Source organism: Patella vulgata, chromosome 3 (genome assembly GCF_932274485.2).
Source record: "Patella vulgata chromosome 3, xgPatVulg1.2, whole genome shotgun sequence".
Taxonomy (NCBI): Eukaryota; Metazoa; Mollusca; class Gastropoda; family Patellidae; genus Patella; species Patella vulgata.
Genome location: NC_065881.2, coordinates 66,963,094 through 66,981,829, shown reverse-complemented (window position 1 = coordinate 66,981,829; position 18,736 = coordinate 66,963,094). Strand labels below are relative to the sequence as shown.

Below are 18,736 nucleotides of genomic sequence, written 5' to 3'. Positions count from 1 at the left end.
TGTTTTTCACCCCATGTCAAAAAAATAGTCGGTCTAAAAAAAAATGTGCTCACCGCAGTCGGTCTCAAATGAATTAATGAGGTGTTTTCTGAACATCAGAATTCTGCAAAATCTCTCCCCAAAGTCCAGGGCATTTCAGAGACCAAGTAAGCGCCCCATTGAGGTAAAGTGCCCTCAGGCCCAGTCCTCAAAAAATAAAAGCTCAGTTACATATCGGCGCTCAATTCCATTATGCCATCCTTCTTCAACTCCTTCTCTGTCTTATACTATCTCATCACTATCATATTCACAGTTACAGTGAATCGCCCAGTTAGTAGTACCACTAGTGAGTAAGTCGTGGGTCAAAAGACTGTAGAATTGTTAGTTCTACTCTCACAAAACAGGCGACATTGACAGATAGGTCTCAAGAATCTGTCCTATTTCTTATCCTCTCGTTAACGAGAATTTGGATTCATTTGCCATGACATTGACTAAAATTGTCAGGCCCAGTCCCAAAAATTAAAATCTCGGTTACACATCTGAAATTTTTTCGCGCCTGCGGCGCTCGATTCCATTATAACATCATTCTTCCACTCCTATATACTGTCTCAGCACTTTCATATTCACGGTTATACTGAACTGCCTAGTTATGTTAGTAGTACCACTGGCACTGTTGTGTGGGTCGTGGGGCTATACAAAAGTTCTGTCAACTCTTGCAAAACAGGCAGAATTGACAGGGGCAGATCTCGAGGTTTTGTCTAATTGACTCACATTTCTGGTCCTCTCGTCCACAAGAATTTCTCCCAACAATGACCTCAAATGCCAAGATATTGACTCAATTTTTCAAAATTTTCTCAGGTTGCTCAGTGTTATAGGCACAATCATATATGACATAAACTTTATGTCAACTTAAGTAAAACTGCTTTCCAGCGAGACAACGATCTGCAAACAACTATATAATTATACAATACCATCTATGTTCTACCGGGACGCTTAATGTTATAGCCAGTATTTTGTTGACATTCATTGTGGGGTGGGGTGGCGCCCTAGATTTGGACCCCCCCTACCCCTATCTAGATCCGCTACTGCACATGGCCCCTACAAAACTCGCACCTGTGGTGCGCGGCTCTTGACTGCGTCACTCGTACTAGGGGTATGGGCATCAGTCGGTCGCATTTTGGCTAAACACCCCCCCAAACAAAATCGTTATGTACGCCCCTGAATACACTGTGACGCTTTTGTTTCTTTTGGCGTGTCATGTTTTTTCACGAATGTACGACTCTCGCAGGCAATTAACCAGCTTGATATTATTTTAAACAATATTATCTTAAGGTCTCTACCTACTGTGGTGCAACGTGGATTTTACGGACACAATTCGGTTAGAATTCTGCCTTATACCAATCACTGACTAATAGATAACCGCTAATTTGCAACTGATAGCTGACGTTTATAATACACAGCAAGTTAAGAGACTAACTGGGTTATTCACAAAATCATAATCATACAAATTATAATGGGACTTAAATAAAATGTTCTTGGTACAATGTACATTATGCATTGTACATTCGGATAGATCACATGGTCGCGTGCAAGGCTTTCGGTCAATGTGGATAGCTTCGCCCAAGTTTTGATTTTAATTGCCTAAGATCACTTACAATAAAACAAGACGAAGTACGACCCGATGATATATTAATTAGCACATTATATTAATAAAATTGTCATTATCTACAATGTATCATCTAGAGACCTGTCTGAGAAACTCTTCGCGATTTAATGGAGTATTCCAAAGACTTAGCTGGATAGTAACACACGTTGGTTTGAATACAAAATTACAATATAATTACAAAACACTAATCAAATCTGTCTGATCGGTAGATCAGACAACTTAGCCCCTAGGATCAAGGCAATAATTGACAACGTTACGTTAAGGTCTATGACTAAACGGTGCCAATCATTGCCTGGATTATGGAGACAACCATCAAGTCATATCACTATCAGAAATATACCGAAGACTTAGGGTTTTGCAAGAGTAATCACTCTTTGATTCTCCAGATTCTAAGTCTAGTCGTTGAATATATCAGAAACAGAGAAAGATCGTTTGACTAACCAACAACGAATAAAGGTTGCATTAAGTAACTGCTTTCAATGCAAGCATTAATAATAATCAAAAAGATAAAACGTAAACATTGAAAACTAATAAGTGTCGCTTTCTTACATTATGTAAGTTTTAAATATGATCCAGAAACTTAGTTTGTTTTTATGATAACTTGAATTTTGAAATGCGAACTTCTGGATCTGTAGGTTTCCCCAGCTACTTTTGTCTGTGGGTATGTGAACTTTGAAGTTGATCCCACAGAGGCTTGTTAATGATACATTTTCGTAAATGAAAAAATAATAACTGTACCAACAATGGACTTTAAATTTCACACGTACTCCGCCTTGTCGTGAAGTTGGGGTTAATAAGTAAACGCTTTCAGCGGTCGGAAAAAGGGCGTATTTCAAAATAAATAGGTGTTCCCAGTATAAGAAGTTTGAAGTTCATAGATAAAGCATCTACAGCCAGATACCAATTGTCAATAAGTCGTGTAAAGATATAGTAAGTAGACCCAAAATCGGCAAGGTATGTTAAAGCAGAGGCTAATGCGGGTGGGGATGGATGGAAATGTATATAATTAGTGCACTGAAGGGTTGGAAGTCATAAGCAAAACAGGGCATAATGTTTCAGACTCTCCCCGACCTGCCCATCACCATACTCCTTGTCAGGGCTCACGCTGACTTTCTTTATAGAAAAAAGGGTTCATATTTTTTTCCGCCAACTGGCATATTTTATCTGCCAAAAATTTGTGATAAAAAAGACAATATACAATTTTATGTCTCAGCTGGGCTTATTATAAAACAATTATCGATATATACAATACAATATACAACAACTTTTAAAATCTGTCTTTACATAATACATTAGCACAGTTTTGATTTACTTAAGTACAGATTTTATTTTTGGTGACTTTAGTCAATTTACACACCGCACTGTAAAATATATTTTCAGTATTTACACGTCAGATCTCATTCAAGGATTGCCAATTTTCTATAAATTTATGATTTGCATGTACAATAGGCCTATTGTTATTTTCAGATACCTTAAAGGTATCAGAATCTGAATCCCTGATAGAATGATATAAGTTTCAGTTATATTTGTATATCGCCAAAATCAAATTTTATTCGCCAATTTCATAATTATTTTTGTCGCAAATTGCGACTTTGACGACCGGCAGTGCGAGCCCTGCTCCTCGCAGTGTTTCATTTGATTAGAGCTAATCCCACTTAACACTGCTGTAATGGAAGCAAATTTCTGTTCTAAATTATGACAGGTCAATAGTCCGATTAACAACCAATAGCTAACTGCGTAACAATATCATTATGCTTTAAACAAAGCTCCAAATTGGACCAAGTTTACATAACGTTACGTCATGATTCACGATTGTATTACGCTCAATAACCAGTGCATAGCAGAATATTGCAGAAAAACTAATTGCGTGACAAACGAGACTATCAAAGCGGATACAATGTAAATTTTACTGTTTGGAGACTAATAATACTTTCACCGTTTTTAATAGCTTAAATCACTGTCCAAAGTTTTAGGGAACACCCAAGATTAAACGAAGGGCTGTCATGTTACTGTAGTTGGGATAGATTTGATTGAACGGGAAGAATAGACACACTTCCTCAAAAGCTCAAAAATCCGAAGCCAATCCAGCAAAGGCCAGAGAGGGATTTCTCGGGCCATTGCGTAAGGAATATGGCCCATCACAGACTGTAAATTGTGAATTAATGTCAACAGAGAAAGAGAAAACTTGACCATAACTAACTTTCGATTACGGAAATCTGAGGATAAATAATACTGGTATCTACTGTCAGTCGCGTTATCGAGATAATTCGAACATTTTAAAATTTTCCAGCTGGGAGGCGCTCGGATTAACTTGTAAAAGGATAATGAAATAGATAAACACAGGGCATATTCATGTCACTTATTAGCCATATACATTTTACCATTCATTTAATCTATTTAATCTAGTAACTATCAGTCACGAGATGCACAAGGTCTCTCTTCTTCAGAAGGATGGCCATTGGTAATCGATATATCGCGATTGTTTGAAACAAGAGAATGTTAGTTAGTGCACTAAATCAACTTTTTGACACGATTATACGAATATAATAATGATATTTCACAATTATAGACTAAGGCGGAAACTGACACCTTTTCTTTTTTTTGTAAAAGTAATCATTTGTTTTGGTAAAATATCACTGGTGCACAGGTACATAAACAAGAAATGATTTAGGTCCCTACAAAACACTTTGATAATTTTCTTTGATTTTCTTTTAAAATCATATCCCCAGTCAACATTAAAATTTGAAAGACGGCAATTATTGCTACGATAAGTCTTCATATATCTTCCTAAATGTTGCTTTCCATGTGCAAAGTGTACTATGAGGTATCTGTAGCTCTTTACAAGTGACTACTACCCCCCTTTCTTTAGCTGATCTTAGAGCTTGCATCTTTTCTTCCATTGTATATTTTTTATTTCTTCTCCGTAAAGTTTCAAAATTGAAACTTTCTTCGCCGTAATAAACAACAATGTTGTTGGAATTATTGGTATCATCTGTTTTATCTGTAAGCACAAAAAAATGTCGACGTTAAGATGCTCAATTAGTTTTCTATCTGACTCTGAAAGAGATATTATTTACTCTCGTCATTTGATGGGATTTTTACACTCAGAAATAACTATACATTATGCCACAGTCATATACATTATAGACGTTTTCCTCACAAAAAGATAATTATGATACTACACACATTTTGCTGTTAAGATAAAGACAACATAGAAAATGGCGTTAATAAGGAATCAGTCTGTTTCACAGAGGTATTGCGAAAGCCTTCTTATAACTTTATGTAAGATGACTGACCTTTATAAAGTTCATATGCATTCTACGCGTGACGTCACATCACATGGCGCCGATCATTGGCTCGATAGCGCTGGCAATGTTTGCATAACGTAAACCCATTTACACTAAATAGGAAATATTGTTTATCCAGATATGCTTCAAACACATTTATTTATTTTTCTAATACTTATTTACGGCCCTTTGATCAGTTTGAAAAATCTTGCGTCCACTCTAGAGACACGGTGTTTATGACCATACGACGAAGAATGCTATTGATTTTTGACTATTTACAACAGAGTTATAGCCCTTGGTTAGCCTTTGGTCACTTTGAAAAATCCCGTGGGCGCTCTGGAGGCTAAAGTAATTATCCGATCATTCTTGAGATTTATACACCGTGTTTTTGGTCATGGAACGAAGAAGTATATTGATTTTCAAATATTTCCGATAATTACTGCCAGAATTATTACCTTTAATTATTCTGATAGTCTAAAGTTATCTTACCATTGACTTTGAATTTATGCACAGTACGCCAGGGGATGGCGAAGTATATTAATTTGCCCTTAATAGTTTTAAACAGTCTTAGAATCTCAAGATTATAAAATTATTTTTTCGAATGCCTTTATTTTTTTACACACCATGTTTGTCTTCATGAAATGGGGAAGTCTGAAATTACTTTCGAGTTATTACCCTTGATCATTTTTAAATATCTTGTATCATCCAGTGGTTAAAGTTATTTCCTGATTGACATGAATTTAAAACACAATGTTTATGTGATGAAACCTAATGCCACGATCCATTATGCCAAGGAATCGCCCGAATGATCCCCCATAAACATGCAGCATAGGGTGTCCCAGACATTCCGCACATCGTGAACAAAATGGTCTTAACGCTATGGATAGAACCTATACTATACTAAGCAGCAAAAGAAACGTCAGGTTGGTATGTTACTCTGAATAGACGCATTGCATAAAACTTGCCAAATGTTTTATTGTATATTTGTGACCACATCTCCACCTTTACCTGAGCAGTAAGGCTCCTTCCCAAACACAGAATAAAACCCAGGAAATGTTCTCAAAAACGCAAACTGACTTCTGAGATGGTAATGTGTTCTCCATGATTTTCATGTAACTCATGCTGCACGTGCTGTTTGTTCATCGGGACCAGCCCTATAAAATCCACCCATACACTGCAACGTCAGCAGCATGCCACGTCTCACGACAGCTCAGAGGAACCAGGAGCTTGGAAGACTCGACGCTGGCCACACTGCCCATCTACAGGCTTCGGCAACGCTTTCGTTCCACCAACACCATGGATGATCGCCCCCGAACTGGTAGACCAAGGGCTACCACAAGGCGACAAGACCGCCATGTTGTGCGATAGCACGTGCAGAATCCCTTCACACAGGAATCTGAGACAGCACGTCAGACAGTGGGAACACACGGAAGACTCATCAGTACCGATACAGTGGGCCGACGTCTCACCAGAGAGAACATCCATTGCCGTGGACCTTACCGTGGACCGATCCTCACCCCTCGCCATCGACGTGAACGTCTACAGTTTCCCCTACAACACCAGAACTGGCGACACAGGCAATGGGGGAACTGTTCTGTTCACAGATGAGAGTCGATTTTGGGGTGGAATCGGCCTGAACCAGACAGTGGGTCCTGTGGTGTTCCAAAATATTGGTCCAGGGAGAGGAGGCGCCATCACAGCAGTGCGCTACATGGATCAAGCTGCCAGACCCCATGTCATAGTACATTTCGCACGTCATCGAGTTCAACGTTTTCCAGTATGACAACGCCCGTGCCCACACCGCCAGAGTTACTTGGGACTTTCTACAGCAGAACGATGTCAACGTTATGCACTGGCCAGACCTTAGTCCGGACTTAAACCCGATTGAACATCCTTGGGATGAAATTGAGAGGAGACTTAATAACGTTGTACCGAGACCAAACACAGCCGATGGATTGCGCCAGGCTTTTTTGAGTGTGGTTCCAGGTGCCAATGGCGTTCATCAATCGTCTGGTCCACTCCATGTACAGACGCTGCGCTGCTGTTATTGACACTCGCGGTGGACACGAAATGAAATGAAATGGGGTTTAACGTCCTACTGTTCTGCTCCGAACTGGGCTAATGAAGACGGGCATACGCCAAACAGTCTGCTATGAGGGAATTCCAACTGTCAAGGGATCTTTTACGTGGAGGCCAATTTGTACACGGGATGAATTAATGAATTAATCACTATGTGTCAACATACTGTTCACAAAAAATTGCTTTGATCCATTTAGTAAGTCGTTTTCTAGAATGATTTGATTAAAGTGCCTGTCTGATTTTGAAATCGCACTGCCGTTTTTGGGGTTTTTTGTTTTTTTGCTCTTTAGTTAGTATATAATATAAATCTATTTTTAAAAACGCTAAAGTTAATGGTCTTCTTTTTAGTGGTTAACTGATGGATTTGATCATTTTATTTATGGTTATTAAGCATGATATTAAATAAACATATTACTTGGGTATGATAAAACAAGAACAATCAATTTAAGAGCTTGTATAAGCAGTGGTGAAATTACTCTTTCTATTTCTACTGTTTGATTAATCACAATGTCAAAAAGCCTACTACTAGACATATTCGTATACATTTTATATTTGTCAGTGCCAGTTGTTAACATTATTTGCGTTGAAAAACAACCCCATCTACTCTCTTGCACTTTACATTATACAGTTATACACGGTTCGAAAGCTGAATCAATAGAGACTTTTGGCAAGCGTAAATTCCTGGTCCGTATCGCGTATCCGTATCGATTTTGTGTATGACGTCATCAATGCGTGTGTATTTTTCATACGTGATACGGCACACGGATACGACAGCGCGTATCGAACAGCTTTCATGCTGAAAACGGTCCGTATAACATCGTCGTCTTTTTGCTGTATTGCCAAAAGTCTATTTCACCTTCCAAAACGCATCTCAAGGATTTACTTTCTCAAAATTGTGTACAAATCAATCGAGCTAGCACGTATCGATATTTCTAAATATTTCGGTACGTGATACTGTATGTAAATAATGAACATATCATAATTGAAGCTGTTTAACGGGCGGAATCGATGTGCAAATTCTCAAAATCTCACCCCTGCCTCCAAATAGTCATAGAAGACATTTTCAATTCGTAAAAAGTAAGTGTCAAATTCAAGATAAATTCCATGTTATAATGATTTTTGATGTTTAATAACACGATTCACAATCTTTTCTTAGTCAACATATTCGGTTGTTAATCATTAATGCAATTCATTTAGGAAAGAGAGAATTCTTGCAATGAACGTACACATAAGAACATACGCAACACTTTTTGACACACACACAACAGAATTGAAATTCTTCCACATAAATTTCTTGGGCAACCACTAAGATACAAAATCAACTACAGAAATTCTTTGGACTTGGATTCTTGTTTTTTTCTTTGGTACAGGTCTATGTAATATTCTCTTTTTCTAATAATATTGGAAGCAGTAGGTTGGCTTATACCGAACTGTTCCGCCAAATCTGTTTGGGATGGTTTAGGGTTAGCCTCAGATGCTTGTAGTAAACGTATTTTATCCGACAGCGATAATTCAGTTCGACGCCTCACATTCAGTATATCTGAAAATCAAAACAAGATGGAGCATTTACTTAAAACGGTCAATTTCATAAATTTGTAACACATTGGTTAATAATGTCAGCAAAGTCACCAGTACACCTTTTCCCCCCTTTCCGACAATGGAAGGGGCCCCAGAGTAAAAAGCTTCGTAAAAATCTATTTCAAAGTGAAGATTCACAACCACTGTCCATACATTGTTTTGTAGATGATTCATAATAACACAACTTTATGGTTTTACTACTTAGTTTAATACATGCAACATTTCAATACTTTAACAGGTATCTTTATCTTCAGGAGTTGAGGATTCAGCTCAGAGAGTTTAATTAACCACTGCCATAGGCGTACTGGGCGATTTTCTTTGGGGGCTGTAATCATTTTTGCCGAAAAATAAGGCGCCAGTGCCCGAAATATGAACCTACATAACTTTAACACAAAATAACCGTAGTAAAATCTAAAAACAATAGCGGCAAGTAGCGCCTAAAAGATTGAATTTTCTAGTTTGAGTTTGTGAACTAGACACTCTGAATCAAAATCAGAACTATGTGATTTTTAGAAACACTAATTCCGATTGTCGGGAATTGCATCACCCCACCCAATGGCCAGTAAAAGTACCAGATTTCGGGCAGTTCGTTTTGCCGGGTGGAATAATTTTCCTTAAATGTTACAATTGTTTGTAAATGTTCTGTTTGGCAATATTCCACACATTTTACACATAAAGTTTCTTTTAACCGTTCCCGGGTATATCTGTTGAAAATATGTAGAAAATTGCCATTAGATCTGACACTGGGTGACACCCCAACTCGGTTTACAGATAATAAATGAATAACGGATCATAAAAGTTAACAAATGTTGAGAACAATCACAGGGCTTCTTACAAACAAAACAATATCGTGGAACGATTACAATGTAGCAAAATGTTCTTTCCGGTGTTCATTACCCCTTTTGCCACAAATTCCAATTCAAAACTCCTCGGCACACGTTCCACTGCAATTTTTTTTATATATATCCTTTCACAATAAAACACCAAAAATATATTTTCGCCAAGACTGAAATACGTTTTGTTTAACGATGCGCTAAGACTGGATGGAACTTCCAGTTAAAATGATAATTTTCAAGCCAACATTTTAAAACTGGTATCTTAGAAGTCAACTCTTTTCCAATTTATTTCTACTACAAATTATGAATACTTGTTCTTATTAGCAGTTGGTAAATTGGGTAAATATTTTTTGATCATTTTATTGACGGCCTGTCTTGTAACACCATATTTAGCTGCTAATGCTGCTTGTGATGGTCTTTCAGGTGACTGAAGAGCATTTATAATATCTTGTTTTTCTTCGATAGTTAATCTAGACTTGCCAAACAAACTTGAGGATGGAAACACTGAAAACAAAACAATGAATACTTGAAGTACACTTTTAATGTGAAATACAAGAAATAGGATTTAAGAATCACCATAAAGTCTCCAAAATATCTAAAGCAAAATTTTCAGCGCCAGGGTAAAGGCATTAGTCTGATACCCTTTCTAAATAGAAATAAACACCACTATTTCGTAACACAATTTATTAGACCTTACAGAGACAACTTAACACTCATCAGCCTTCTTAAATTTTAAAGAATATTTGATAATATTTTAGTCCCCTATCTTGGGGAAGGAACTTTAACATAAGCAGATAATATACATCACATTATATTTTATATGAATGATTCATAAAAACAACTTGTACATGTATATCAGGGCACAAACATCTATATTATTAAAGTGCATTATGTAATGGTGAAATAATTTATTGCCACTATTAACATTATGATTTTGATGTGGGAGAGATGAGATGCATTAATATTTCAGATATATTCAGTCTGCTCCATCTAGAAGCACACGTGCTATTTAATCACATAACCCGCAGTCTAAAATGAGGTACAATATTTAAGACTAGACTGAAATCTAATACTATTTTTTTTATTCAGCCCACTAGAATGAAGACATGATGATATTAAATCATTTAGTCAACTCTGTCTAGAGTGAGAAATTATAATACTTAAAACATTATGCCTGCACAGTCTAGAATGAGAAATGGTATTAATTAATCATTAAGCCTACTCAGTCTAGAGTGAGAAATGATATTATTTAATCATTAAGCCTACTCAGTCTAGAGTGAGAAAGGAATTTATTTAATCATTAAGCCTAAATCATTAGACCTCCCCAGTCTAGAGTGAAAAAGGATAATATTTAATCATTAAGCCTACAGTCTAGAGTAAGATATGATAACACATAAAATTTTATTCAGTTTACAGACTCTACTCTAGAAAGACATCACTTTAGAATAAAATATGATAATATGGATATTCAATACTCTGTGTCCTCAGTCAAGAATGAATTGTAAGAGCATTTAAAACAAGATGCTTCAACGAAATCACACTCTTATTGATGGAGATGCAAAAGCTTTCCTTTGTTTAAAGGCTCAAGAAGATTGTTGAAGTTTAATAAATGCCAAATAAACAATATCATTTAGACATAAACTGAACATGCAATCCATTTCAATAATAGCTTAAAAGGAAATTCTTTTGATCTATAATAATAGGACTTGGCAACCTGCTATATAAAAGTAATCATTATCTAATTCAAATAAAATAACAGACTCTTATTCCCTTACAAGGAAAATATTAACCATTACAGATATACAGCATTAACCAAGGGTGTCTCAATATATTTCGGCTTCGCCATGGACGGATCGCCCAAACTCAAATTATCTGCTCATGTGCTAGAAAAAGTATCTCAGCATGTGCTTGGCATACAAACCATAAATTCAACGAGCTATAATTTCATATATATAGCTGTCAAACAGCATGACCCTCTCAAAATGGAGAAAACCGAATGCATAGCCACGATTAAGTATCTTCATTTGAAAAAGTTTATGCCAAAACAAATTCATGATGACATGACACAAACATCTGGAGACAATGCTCCTTCGATTAGTAAAGTCAAACAGTGATGTGCTAAATTTACAAGCAACAGGATCAGCACTGAAGACGATTAACAGTCTGGTCCCCCTAGTGAAGTTGATGCTCTGGACACAAAAATGCAGGACAGGTGAGTAACTTATCAACTACACAGGACATAATCAAAACATACGTCAATTGAATAATCCATGAACATTTACACATGAATAAAGTGTCTGAAGAACAAAACGCCATTGTTAGTAACAGCTTCTCAAGGACTAATGAGAGATCAACATGCTCTCTTGGGTCATATTGTTACCAAGTATAAACCTGGGTTTATGCAAAAACTAAAAGTTTTCAGTGGAATGGTGCGACTTTACCAATGCCCCAAGAATTCAAAAGAACGTCTTCCAGTTGCAAGGTCATGGCCCCCATTTTCTTGGGTTCCAACATAAATGGTGCATATTACGATCATGAACTGCACACGTTGCGTCAAAGTAAATTTCGATGAGGTGTCTGGCTGCTCCAGGACATTGTCTGTGGCTGTGGCACAGGACTGTGGCTCTTGAAAGATCCTCCCTCAATCAGCCTATTCTTTGACTACGTACTCTTCCCACAATTCAAATCTGTTCTCAGGGGCTGTATATTTGGGATGGATGATAAGGTTATCAATGCTGTGGAGGAGTTTTAGGGTTACATGACAATCAGTGGCTAAATATGCTAGAGAAATAGTGGAAGAAGTGCATTAATCATGTTGAAAAATAAATATAAGAATTTTCATATAGATTGCACATTACTTAGGCAGGCCGTAAACATTTGCATCACCCCTTGTATGTTGGATTTAAGCATCACCATGCACAAATAAAATGTTTTTGCTTTAATTAAAGAGGCATTATGTAAGATTTAGATAAAGAGCTGGCTGTCATAAAAGTTTAACAAGCGGTTGGCATGCAACATATGCCCACATTATTAGAAATCGTTGAAAATCAATAATCCTAAACACTACATGTATGCATAAATTAAAAGTCAATCCGGTGATAAATTCAGCCGCAAGTGCATCCATAAGATTTTTCAAAGCAACCAAGTACCATAACTCAGGCAGTAGTTTTGTAAAAATCAGTTAAAAAATTGTGAACTGTAGAGTGTACACAAACAACATGTAGACATCCAGACGAACTGAGGTGATGATAATCCGCATGAAAATGTGGGCGTATAAAAATAGATAATGATAATTGAATATATTGAAAATTTCAGTCAAAATTACGTTATTCTGAGTGTTTGAAGTTTTGACTAGATTTAGCGTTGGTAGTCTTGATTGTCAAGTACCATTGCTACAATAATAAACAGTCTTGTTTACCTACTATCATTATCAAATTAAATAATTAAGTGGTGATTGCGTTTCAATCCATTGAAAATCGCGACCATCCATTTAGCTCTTATATAATGCAACTTTTAACAGAATTAAATAGAAGTAATATGAGTCTGGTGACACAATGAAATAAGAAGTTAAAACCCTCAATTCGAAACTCAAACAAGGACAACTTGAGCCTAAATATTTGTAAACCTACTCATATTTCCCGTCAATTCAGTACATTAAAGCTGTTTATATTTCCACTATCATTAAAAATGAAATATATGTAAAATTTTAGAATAATACATTGTTTTGGTAACACAAGTTATTCTGATCATATTTATCATGTTCATTGACAATTCAATATTTGAAGAAATGAATTGCCCACAACCATGAATTTCTATATTAAACACTCTTTCAATACAAATCAGTATCCAACACAAAGTATTTAGTATTTAAAAAAAATAAAACCAGGTCAGAAAAACATTAAATGAACAACTGGGATTTCTATAATGTGGCAGTCACTTGCTGTTTTTAGTTGATTTTGACAAATTCTGTGCATTTGACCACTGGTTGTGATTGATTATTAATTGTATCATGATCATCATGTGCCCTGTAATGATACACTATCTGATAGTGTTAATGTTCTTTTACATAAATAAACTAACATAACACTAAAATGAAGATAATTCATCCCTTTCCTTTAGTCTAAATTTTTACATTACAACTGGATCATTCACAGTGATTATTTAAAAAATAAATCACTTTCTAAATATCTTGCTATAGTTCATCAGACTAGTCTTCATATCATTCTGCATAAATTTTTTGTGGTCCTATTCTTGATAAATCAAGCACTTTCATATGGGTTTAACACCATATTTTTTTTCATATTCTTGAAGAAAAACATTTTTTCTTTTAAGAACATAACTTATTGCCTGCTGGGTGACACCAAACTGAGCAGCAAGAGTTGATTGGTAAGGTTTTGAGCCACTTTGGGGATCCGAAGCTTTTATAATCTCTATTTTATTTTCCAAAGACAGTTCCTTTCTCGGAGCACAAAGATCTTGTAAAAAACTTCTCATTGTAGAAGAAGCTGAAATTCAAATAAATAAAATAGTTTCACTGGTTTGTTATCAATTAGCGTGGAAATTGAAATGTCAACAGAACCTGTGTATTGTGTTAAAAAGACGATTTACCAATGTCAACTACAGTATACACATTTCACAACATAAATTTGTATTTCAGAAATGAAATAAACAACTGTATCTTTTGTAACTATTGTTTATTTCATAAATTTAGGAGGCTTGCAGTCTTGGCAAGGTCTTGATCATGACTGTGGGGATGTCGACCAAATCTGACTAGTGCACTATTCTGACTGGTGATTCTAGCAGGACAATCTTTTGTGGTACATCTCCAGTAGGTACGTTCGCAGTGTGAAGAATTAACTCTGTAAACAAATCCATTATGTAATAAATTTTCTCTTCCAAACTTATTGGTAATAAACTGAAAGTGGATCTGGTCAACAGCCATTTCTGAAAATAGAACAAATTACTAAATAAAATATATATATTTAATGTATCTAATATTGTATAAACGATATGTTTTAGTTTATTTCCCGTAAAGCCTTGTTTCCTGATCCTGAACTGAAATGATCTCCAATAATCGAATTTGTAGTACTTTAACTCATATAGACCGATAGACAGGATCAAATAAATAAAATTAACATACCTTTATTCTTATATAAGAAATTATGATGATGTCTGAATTTGTAACGATATATAAGCTTCTATTCTTTCTAACCATCTTATTACTACCTTTAATTATTATATTGATGCCGAGACATCAATTCATTTATAATCTATTTACAGTCTGTTATTAGTTATTCATTTTACGAATAAGCTAATTAAACAGTACCCCCTCTTGGATCTGGGTGTAAAGTAAGATTGTCGATTTCATTGCATTTTTTCTATATTTTCTTTTGTGGGAAAACAATGCATCTTCTTTCCATATTTTACATTTTATGTCCACAGAAAAACCAAAGTAGAGAGACAACTGACTGTGAAAAAAAACAACCCTCTTCTCCAGCTGTCCCATCACAAAATCGAAATAACACATGAGATTAACTCCATTCAATACATTATTTGACCGTAATAAATGAGGTGTAGATCCTTTAAGAGTTCAAATATAATATTTATGGTTGTATTTACTCAATAAACTGATACAAATAATTTGCATTAACAATTAAACAACTGGTTTTGACTTTTGAAGAATTATTAAGTACCATAACTTAAGGAGCACTGCAATCTTCACAATAAAACATTTTACAAACATAATGAGTGAGCAAACATCTGATCAATGAGTGAGCAAACAAAACTAAGGATAAATTATTTTTAAACCAGAATTTTGTTGACATTTGTATTTTCATATTTTTAAAACCTTATCTACAACAAAAAGGATCATAAAATTATACCCGCCCAATCATGTGCATATACATTTATATATATACATGTGTATGCAGTCTCAATAATCCAATACTATCGCTCAACAAGCGTCTCATAGCCATTAACTTGGTATTATATTTTTGCTTGTTCTACCAGACTACTAAGCAGGAATATATATTAGACTGGCTGAGCAATACCATTATATGTTTATCAGAGTAATTCAGTTTTATACACAGACACTTTATATGTCCATTTGAACAATTGATTTAAAAATAACTAGCAGTAGCAGTCCAACTCCTCTTCAATAGTGTATGATCAACTTCATTTGATATTTTATTTCCATGCAAATAGGGAAACACCCTGCAGATCTTAGAAGATATATTCATTAGTTATAGGTATTGTTTTCATATTATTCTCCCTAATGAAATACACCTTATCATTTAATGTACACACGTAGCCAAAAATCTGGACACGTTTGTTTGAGTAAGTATTCATATCATGTTTTAAGTTGATTTATTTTTGCCAAAGTATTTCGCTGAATCCGTTCCTTTTCTTTATATGTCTTCCGATTTTTTAGAACATAAGTAATGGCCTGACGTGTGACACCAAACTGTTGTGACAACTCTACCAAACCTTGTTTTTCTTTCTCAGTCAATCGAATTATTTCTATTTTCTCTTCTAATGTTAATCGCCTTTGGACAGCAAATTCTGCTGAAAATTAAACAAAACAAGAGTTCAGCTGGTTTTCATTTAATTGTGCTGATAATTGTCTAATAAAAATACACGAATACTACATAAATAAAACACAAACGATAATTAAAGGAACAAATTTTGATGAAAAGGTATTGAAAACTTAAAGGTTTACTTTCTTCCGGAAGTTTGCAGTAGGCTTATGCAGTATAACTAACAAATTTTATTGAACCAGTGGCATTGTTAAGAGGTGTGGCGTCCAGAAGAATGGACGAAATAAAACATTTTATTTTTATATTTCTGGGAAGGTATCGATATGACCAGTCACAGGTTGGTGGTTTGTTGAAATATATATATTTGTAAGTATTCATTTGAGTGAACTGTGATAATTTCAAGATGCATTTTCTTCAGCAGCTTTAATTTTGTGATGAATGCAGATTAAATTGGTTGACATGATATTATATTTTCAAAATGTTTGCATATTGATTTAAACAACCAAATTTATACACACCTCTATTTTTGGTAATATGAAGTAATGGGTAATATATACTAATAAACCCAGTTATTTGAAAGGACACCAAGAGAAGCATGATAGGAAATATTTTTAGAAAAAAAGAGAGAGAATTTAGGTTCTTAGCACGAGTTCAAATTATTAAAATTTATTGAAAATACACATAAAATTACATACATGATACTTTATTTGCTTAAAAGGATATACACTGATAAATGTTATATTCCAACATATCAAATAACAAAATTTACAAGATGCCACCATTTTTGCTTTTATTAACATAAGAAGTTCATCTTAGGTTTTAAAACACCCCACATGACAATTCTTTTCACATAAATCTTTGCAGAAAAACTTTTCTATCATTAACAACCCCCGCCCCTCCAAAAAAATCAACTCCCTTTTTTGGCAACAAACTTAAATCAAAGTCATATTACACAGTAAATTGATTTATACTTCAATGGGAATTGCTTAAATTATGAATAGAAAATCACAACGGGTTCTTAATATTTACACAATATAACAATGACTGTTTAACAATCTTCACTCCTTTAGCGACACAGTTATGTTGGGTATCCTCAAAACTTACGGACATCATATATAAATACACACACACATTTACATATTAAATACACACACATTTCCTTTTTCAGACATCCAAAATTCTGTAAGAAACTATAATATAGGTTTGTCCCCATATTTTTTCTCATATTCATGAATAAATACAGACTTTTTTTTCAATACGTAACAAATGGCCGGTTGACTAACACCAAATTGAGCAGCTAGAGCATATTGGGAAGGTTTTGGACCACTTTTAGGATCTGCAGCTTGAATGATTTTAATCTTATTTTCCAATGACAGTTCCTTTCTTGGAGTACAATAGAGTTCTTGTAAAAAGCTTCTCATATTTGCTGGGGAAGCTGAAATTCAAATAAAAAAATACTTTCACTAAAGAGATGTCAGAGAAGTAAATTTGAGAAATACGTATTAATTTTTAAGCTGTTGTATATTTTCTAAGGTTTTTTGCTGAATCCATTGCTTTTCTTTATACGTCTTCCGATTTTTGAGAACATAATTAATAGCCGGTCGTGTGACTCCAAATTGTTGTGACAACTCTACCAAACTTTGTTTTTCTATCTCGGACAAGCGAATTATTTCTATTTTCTCTTCTAGTGTTAATCGTCTTTGTGTTTGGACAGCAAGTGCCACTGAAATTCAAATAAAAAAGTCTCATCTAACTTTATGTAACTGGAGACAAAATTCAGATAGTGTACACAAATCTTGAACCATCACTTAATGGACTGTTTCAATGGCATTTAGTAATTGAACTAGAGTATACAGGTCACAATTCTATGGAATACAATTACTGCTTTTTACTGAGCGACGTTTCGACTAGGCTTCTCTAGTCATTATCATAGCTTGATAATGACTAGAGAAGCCTAGTCGAAACGTCGCTCAGTAAAAAGCAGTAATTGTATTCCATAGAATTGTGACCTGTATATCACTTAATGGGTCTTGAAAATATGGCAAACCATTAATAAATGGCCAATAGACAAAACTCAATTATTGTTAAAGAGCATATATAAAATGAACTGATAATTTATAAAAACGGTATGTTAGGTATGTACTTGAAGCCAGTGTGAATATATACACTTTATGGCGAGTTCACACTAATTTAATATCAAGAGTGAACATATCGTGATTTGCAACTAACAGTTGCAACAGTGATGTGCAGTGAGCATTTTGTAAATGAGTGTTTGCAAATGAACAAAATTTGGGGAGTTAATTCCCACAATTCGCAAGTCAAATATTAAAATGTTACCATCCATTATGAAAGAATATGAACAGAATCAAATGTTTATACAACTTTTATCAGCACTTTCATTTATCTACAGTTTGATAACTACAACTCAAACATGTATGATGCAATAGCAATGATTTCTCTGGACATATCTGCCTCTGATACAATCTCCAAGTTGAAAGAACTACTACAACCAGACAACTGTAAATATTCTTCTTAATGTCCAAATGACCAATAACACATTTTTCGATGATATACACAGTATATAATTCATATTGTAAAAGCCAACATAAACCTTCATTGATGTTCATATTAGTGGTGAGGAACACTGTGTCATTTATACATAACAATTTTACACCCATCTTGTCATTTTAGTTGGAAAGAAGCCATAGCCTATTATTGTCGGTGTATTGTTGGCTTACTTGAATTTAGTCTAAAATTAAAGCACTCTTTTAATAA

At 34.8% G+C, this 18,736-nt stretch overlaps 1 protein-coding gene across 9 annotated transcripts in view; it reads right to left on the bottom strand.

Moving 5' to 3' along the window:
- The window catches only part of LOC126816058 (uncharacterized), a 46,121-nt gene that overhangs the window by 3,960 nt on the left and 23,425 nt on the right, over window positions 1-18,736 (bottom strand). Inside the window, exon 4 of one of the 9 annotated variants that reach the window (XM_050542204.2) lies at window positions 2,841-8,551. The exons of 1 other annotated variant lie outside the window; for it this stretch is intronic. In XM_050542204.2, coding sequence (XP_050398161.1) covers window positions 8,334-8,551 — 218 coding nt within the window. In that variant the 3' untranslated portion in view covers window positions 2,841-8,333. 7 more of the 9 variants (XM_050542200.1, XM_050542208.1, XM_050542202.1 and 4 more) reach the window with 7 other exon arrangements.